This window comes from Papaver somniferum, chromosome 5, assembly GCF_003573695.1.
Source record: "Papaver somniferum cultivar HN1 chromosome 5, ASM357369v1, whole genome shotgun sequence".
Classification (NCBI taxonomy): domain Eukaryota; kingdom Viridiplantae; phylum Streptophyta; class Magnoliopsida; order Ranunculales; family Papaveraceae; genus Papaver; species Papaver somniferum.
The window spans coordinates 73,903,256-73,910,169 of NC_039362.1; the positions used below are offsets into that span (position 1 = coordinate 73,903,256).

General features: G+C 37.3%; 1 protein-coding gene across 1 annotated transcript; it reads right to left on the reverse strand.

Annotated features, from left to right (window-relative positions):
• Positions 1-1,753: 1,753 nt before the first annotated feature.
• Positions 1,754-6,106, reverse strand: LOC113281923 (oxygen-dependent coproporphyrinogen-III oxidase, chloroplastic-like). The gene is made up of 8 exons (XM_026530824.1): positions 5,371-6,106; positions 5,124-5,199; positions 3,670-3,764; positions 3,021-3,104; positions 2,747-2,834; positions 2,518-2,642; positions 2,293-2,391; positions 1,754-2,187 (listed from the first exon to the last, which is right to left on the reverse strand). The coding sequence occupies exons 1-8, from the start codon at positions 5,953-5,955 to the stop codon at positions 2,119-2,121; spliced, it is 1,221 nt and encodes a 406-aa protein (XP_026386609.1). The 5' UTR covers positions 5,956-6,106; the 3' UTR covers positions 1,754-2,118.
• Positions 6,107-6,914: the final 808 nt, after the last annotated feature.

Genomic DNA, 6,914 nt, shown 5'->3' on the forward strand with positions numbered 1-6,914 from the left:
CTCCGGATCTTGGCCTAGTCAAGTCGTTCGCAAACCCGATTCGCGAAAAACCGTTCTGGACCGAACTCAGGTAAACCCGTTTGCATACTAGGTACGCAAACAAGAGTCCCATACCTTCCCAGGTAAATCCGTTCGCATACTAGGTACGCAAACAAGAGCTCCGGACCTGAATCATCACAATACAGTTCGCGTACTGGATATGCACACCGTGTTGTATCCAGACATGGGTAACTGTTCTAAACTCTTATTTCAATCATTGAAACATCCTCAGAAGACGACAGTGGTAATCTTACACATACCATTAGCTTTAAGTAATTTTCAAGTGATCAAATGATCAATACGAAACTTCCCGAGCTAACATCAAATGACTGTCTCACACAGATCATATAAGATGTTCAAAGTAATTTTCACATGATCATCTTTTTACTTAATATTTAGTTTCCTACAAATAAATTGTTTCCAACTAAACTCGTCAAGAATACGATGAACATAGCTAAAGCAAAAAGCTTCCAGCACGAGAAATAGATAAGCGAGATAAACTCGGCTCGAAATATCAAATGTGTATAACGTAAAAGTCTATATAGCCATACAACTTAGTCTCATTAGAAGATATAATAGAATAGACTTCTGAGTGATAGATAAGTTTTAGTCTCTACATACTTTTTATTGATGAAGTTCCTCCAAGCTCCTTCAGTAGATCTTCTTCTTCAATTGGTGAACGTCGTGAAGTCTAAAGCTCAAGTACACATTCTATCCTAATCCGAGACATAACTATAAGTAGACTAGAAATCAAGTATATAGTTTTGATCAACTAAACTTGACAAACAAGCTTGAGATAGCAACGCTTGCGAGTTCGACTGAACAGTGCTCTAACAGGACTAATAATGAGCAATGCTGCAGGTATCAGTGATGGAGGTAGATGCTAGAGTACAAAAGCTTTAGACCCGGAACACGCTGAAGCATTAACTCTTCTTGAAGCACTTGTTTGGGAAAAAAAAGAAAGGAGTGAGACAATTGCATCTAGAAGGAGATTGCTCGAATGTTATTAGAGCTATTAATGGTAGTTTGATTTAATAAAATGGACAACCAGAAATATTATTAATGATTGTAAGGATTTGCTAGTTAGTTTTGAAGATTGGATTTGCACATATGTGCACAGAGATATCAATTATGTAGCAGATTCTCTGGCAAAATATACTAGAAATCTCAATGGTGCGGAAGAATGGGTTAATGTCTTTCCTTCTCGGGTAAACCTTTGCCTAAAGGAAGATACTCGCATGTAAAACTCTCATTTAAATAAAATTCTATCTTTCTTATTAAAAAAAAAACAAATAACTCGTTTCGCAAGATAATAAATCAACTATAACTGGTTCACGATTGGATTTTCCCAAATTTAACCAGTTACGGTTAGAAGTTTACTGTTGGTTTATATGAAACACCCCAATCGTAAATTGCTCTGAAATCTAAAATATTGATTTTTTTTTTGTTTTACTTTCCTTCACCCAATTTTGATCAATAAAAAAGATATTGGAGCTAAATCAGAGGTGTGTCAGATTGTTTTCGGCCATTGATTCATCATTTTATCGAGTGAATTAAAACCTAGGTTTTCAAAGAAATCACAATTTTTTTCTCCCTTCGCTTTTTCTTCCCTCTAGAACTCACTTTAATCCGATTTAATTTTTCACTAAGTATAATAGAAACTCATTAATCTAATCATTAGTTAATTTCAATTAAATTACTAACACTAACTATATAAGGGCTGATTACTCATTATTAAAAATGTTAAGACCAGGGGCTTTTGAAATAATAGTTTAATTTAGTGACCCAATTTTGTCCTATTATAGCAGCCCCTCTAATGGATTTAACAGCCCCTGTAATAAGTTTCTTTTACCAGCAGCAACAGCTTTGAGAAATGAATACAACCTACCGAGCTAACCAGGAATAAATCACAACAATTTCCCTCTCCTCTCCCTCTCCTTTACTATCTATCCCTACACTCGGCATAATCTAATTTGGACAAATACAACGGCATAACCGGCCCTCTGAAAAAAATTGAAAAAACAAAACAAACTGATGGCTACAAGGAGAGAGATCCTTTAAAGGCATTAAATCAAAAAATTAAATCCAATCCTTCGGGTTGATGCATGCATCTAGCAGTTTCCATTCTTCACTACCCTCCTCGGGTTTCTGCCGAAAACAATAGATTGTTAATTCTCTTCTATGTTAATGGGTTTATTTACTACTTCAGACTAACTAAATAGACAACTGAATCGGTATATGAAGTTCACATACATGGTCATATTCCCATCGTGCTGTTAGTGGGAGGGAAACGAGAATGCTCTCAATTCTGCCCCCTGTCTTCAGTCCGAATGTTGTACCACGGTCATAAACCTTTTACACAATCAACAGAAAATCAAATGGTGTTAGTCAAATACCAAGCCAAAAGATGCTACAGTGATTTGTTTGTATTATTTGCATAAATGTTTCAGAGAAAGGTATGAATGTTAGCATGGTTACCAAGTTGAATTCCACATATCTTCCTCTGCGCAACTGCTGCCATGCTTTATTCTGCTCAGTGAATGGTGTATCTTTCCTTTTTTCTATAATGGGTATGTATGCAGGGATCACAGAGTTTGCACATTCTGCAGTTTCAACACAGGGTAACAATGATATGAATGAGCTGGGCAGGAGTAGTAATAAAATTAAAAATGTGTATTAGTCACATGTAAAGTCCTTGATCAACTACCAGTGGCAAAGGAGAGAAGCATCTCTTGGTCATAGTCATTAAGATCATCAAAAAATATTCCTCCAAGTCCACGCCTTTCATTTCGGTGCTGCAAGAAGAAGCAATAGTCGTAAATGTTAGAGAAGGACCATTGACCTCAAGGTGGCAGTTTCATGGCCCTCAAAAGGTGGAGATGGATTTTAAGTTTTCTTACTAAGTTAATATGTCACAAACAGCGTCAGCTCTAGGTAACATGTCCTACAAAAATTTCCATGGTCAGAACAGGCAGGCATACCTTAATAACGAAGTAATCATCACACCATTTCTTGAATTTCGGGTAGAAGCTAGGATCAAATTTGTCACATGTATTTTTTTGAACCTGCAGGAGAACAGGATAAAAGGAAGTCAATTGATGCTCTTTGGTTAAAATGCTTTTATACATCCTCACAAAGAAGTAACTATGTGAACTCCATAACGCGGGCAACAGATAAAATGCACCAAGCATGTTTTCAAGCATAATCCATCTGGAACACCTATGACCTATGCAAGCTCAGCAACATACATCCTGCTCTTTATGGACATTTACAGAGCCCCATGGTTTACATAATAATGATCATGTTGCTGAAACCTTAAACATTTAAGGACCAATTATCAAAACCAAACATCAAATTTTCCCTGCGATTTCACATGCAAAAAGGAACTAGGAAACAACCAGGAAATTTCCAAAGAGGCTCTAGCTACATGGATGTTTATTAGACATTGCATTCACAGATCTGTCAATAACAGGAGGAATCAGAATACTGCTAGGTACTGCATATGCAGAGATTGGGAGAGAAAAAAAAAAGTACCGGATGAGAAGGAATGGACAGTCACACAGCTAATATCGATTCATGTAGAGCTCAGAAGCAAATCCAGACATACCACAGTTGTGTCATGAGTCTTACCGTATGAAAATGTTTCACATCCTCCTCAAAAACATAGGCAGGTGTTAAATCAGTGCCACCACCAAACCACCATGATCTAGGCGCTCCAGGTGCATCTGCATACAAATAATTTAGCGATTCAAAATATCTCCATCATGAGATGTCAATAAATAAATTAGAAAAAAGTCAGTCCTAATACTGAGTAATCCATTATTGTAATCGCATTAACAATACAGAGACGCGGCAAGAAAGAAGGGACAAGTTATGAAATTAAAATGTTTATGATGCACTATTACTAGAGATGCTTCATACAGATGACACAATTCAATCTCAGATGGATACAAACCAACTTCAAAAAGAACCCATGACATACTAACAGATCTGCTGTGTAGAACGAAGCTTGAAGACGGCAAACCAGTATGCACCCCATTGGCTGTTCAAACAAAGCTGCAACCGCTAGGTACTTCAAAGTTTACAGATCCAACTTTATATAGCGGTGTGGTGGGTGCACTTCAATATCTTCATCTTACCGACCAGATATCTCATTAGCAGTCAATAAGGCCTGCCAATATATGCATGATCCTTATGTTGAGCACTGGGAATTAGTGAACAGAATATTACGTTACCTAAAACACACTGTCATGGTCTTTACTTACAGCAGACTCAAAATGTGTCTCTACATGCATATTCAGACTCAGATAGGCAGGAAGCCTGGATGACCGTCGATCAACCAGTGGATATTGCATCTACTATGGGGGAAACCTTATCTCTTGGAGTGCAAGGAAGCAAAAGACTATGTCGAAGTCAAGTATGGAAGCAGAATAACGAGGTATTGCAATTGCAACATCAGAACTGATATGGGTTGAATCTTTACTGATAGAGCTGGGTATTTCTATTTCTCCACCTTCCTTGTGGTGTGACAATATGGGGGCAGCATATCTAACAAAGGATCCAGTATTCCATGCTCGTACAAAGCATATAGAGATAGATTCTCCCTTTTGTTCGAGAAAGAGTAGCCAACAAACAACTACAGGTGATGTTCATATCATCCAAAGACCAGCTAGCTGATATCTTTACAAAGGGACTGGCATCACCTCGTTATCAGTTTATCCGAGACAAGTTGAACAGTTGGCCACTCATGCTCAACTTGACGGGGAGTGTTAAGGATCAGAGTTTCAACACACCCGTAATTACTCAACTACCTGCGACTGAAGTGAAGAACAGAAGAAGTCTTCAACAATCACAACAACTCTCCCTAATATATTTCCTAGATTACTTACGGGAAGTTGTGTTATCGATTTTGAGTTGGTGCAAGTCCTGTAAACTGAAAAGTGTATGAATAGTTGTAAACCTCTCTTCACGAAAACATGTGACAAAATTGCTGTTAATAGAACCTTGATTGAATCATTTCACTTAGGCAGAATGCAACAGAATGTACATGAGACAGTAAAGTTAAGCGAGCCATTCGATTGTACCTTTTGGAGCATCAGTCTCGAAGTAGCGATAGTTGAAGTGAAGCGTTGGTGCAAATGGATTCTTTGGATGTAATACCTAAGTATTATTATCATCCAAATGAAACAACAAAGTAATGAGAACATGGATAGGCTATCCAAATCCAATTCAAGACAAATAGAAAACCCCAAATTGAAAATGTGCAGATTGAACAAAATCAAAATCCAATCAGGAGCAACAACATCATTTTATATGGGGAATAATACTTACAGAGCTAATCCCAGCGGCAAAGAATGGAACAGGACCAGGCTTAGTGGTTGTAGAATTGTCACCCTTGGCAGCTCTATAAGCTTCAGGAGGCATAACACCATAAACAACAGAAACATTAACACCAGCTTTCTCCCAAACATTCCCATCTTGTAGTACCCTACTAATACCACCACCACCACCAGGTCTAGACCAAACATCCTCTTTGAAAGTAGCACCACCATCAGCTGCTTCAACAGCTGCACAGACACTATCTTGAGCTTCCCTAATCATCTTCTCGAATTTAGCTCTAACATTTGAAGAATGTGGTGATGCTGCTGATGAAGAAGGGTCATCAACTTCTCTCAGAAATGTATCAGGTCTTTCAGATTCTGGTGTTTCTTTCTCGATTGCTACAGCTGATCTAATAACCCCTCTTCGTGAATTAGTAGTTGTTTTGTTGATTGAGGTTAGGGGTCTTGGTGATGAAGTTCTTTTGAAGAATGAGGATGAAATTGTACTTCTTGAAGGGGCAGATAACGAGGAAGAAGAAGAAGATGAAGGGATAGGGTAGAGAATTGAGGTGGTGCTAGTAGTGGTTGCCGCCATTTGTAATGGAGGTGCTGCTGGAAATTGGACACTAGATTAGGTCTCAATTAAGAGACCCCTAAAACCTGTAGTTGTTAGGGTTGGAAATGGATGAGAAAAGTGCCCAGAGAAGAGAATCAAGGAGATTGGGGATGACGATGAAGATGATGATCAAGTTTGGGATAATGTATGTAAAAAAATAATCTGGGGGCTCCGTTTACCAAATCGGTGGGCTGAAAAATCAACTCAGCCAGACTAGTAAATTCGGTGTGCTTAAAACGGGTTCACATTTAGGGTCTGTCTGGGAGCTTGGAGATTTATTTTTTTTGAAACATTAAATTAAATAAAACTAATTAAACAGTTATTACACGTGGGAATGTAATTTTCATAGAGCCGCTCAATAGTATTTGATTAAGAAAAGCCGGATTTGTTTGTTCCCAAATTGATGTTGAAAGGTTTCCCGCCTGGTTGTCATCGGCTGCAAAGTTTGCCAGTCCATCCGCGGTTTGATTTCCTTCTCTATAGTTATGTTTGGAGATGGGATAAAATATCCTAGAATAGGTTATTTTAATTTAATTTATGATAAATTTGATACTGATCAATTTTAATTTTAATGATGTTTGTCCGAAATTTTATCGGATCATGAATTAACTCAAATTGTGTTTGTTTGACACGTTGTCCAGTGGTATAGGCTAATATAAATAATGTTTGTTTCGAACTCCCAAGTTTAAATATGTGGTATATAAAATTAGATATATTAAATCAACGTCGGACATTTTAAGATAAAAATATCTAAAACTAAAAATATTAAAACAAGAAGTCGATAAAAAGTAAAATTATCCTAAACCAGAAATATTAAAATAAGAACTCGATAAAACTTAATGATAAAAAATTAAATAGTGCGAGAACGACGTCGATAATTATTCCACATTGCGTTAGCAATCTAATTACGAAGTTCAAACGCCATATCTCGTTCTTTA

What these genes read in the sequence shown, in the direction of transcription:
- LOC113281923 (XM_026530824.1), bottom strand. Translation starts at nt 5,955, where the DNA reads ATGGCGGCAACCACTACTAGCACCACCTCAATTCTCTACCCTATCCCT. An exon ending in GCTTCTCTCCTTTGCCACTG is followed by an intron (nt 2,643 to 2,746) that starts GTAGTTGATCAA and finishes TTGAAACTGCAG; the next exon opens with AATGTGCAAACTCTGTGATC. An exon ending in CACGATGGGAATATGACCAT is followed by an intron (nt 2,188 to 2,292) that starts GTATGTGAACTT and finishes TGTTTTCGGCAG; the next exon opens with AAACCCGAGGAGGGTAGTGA.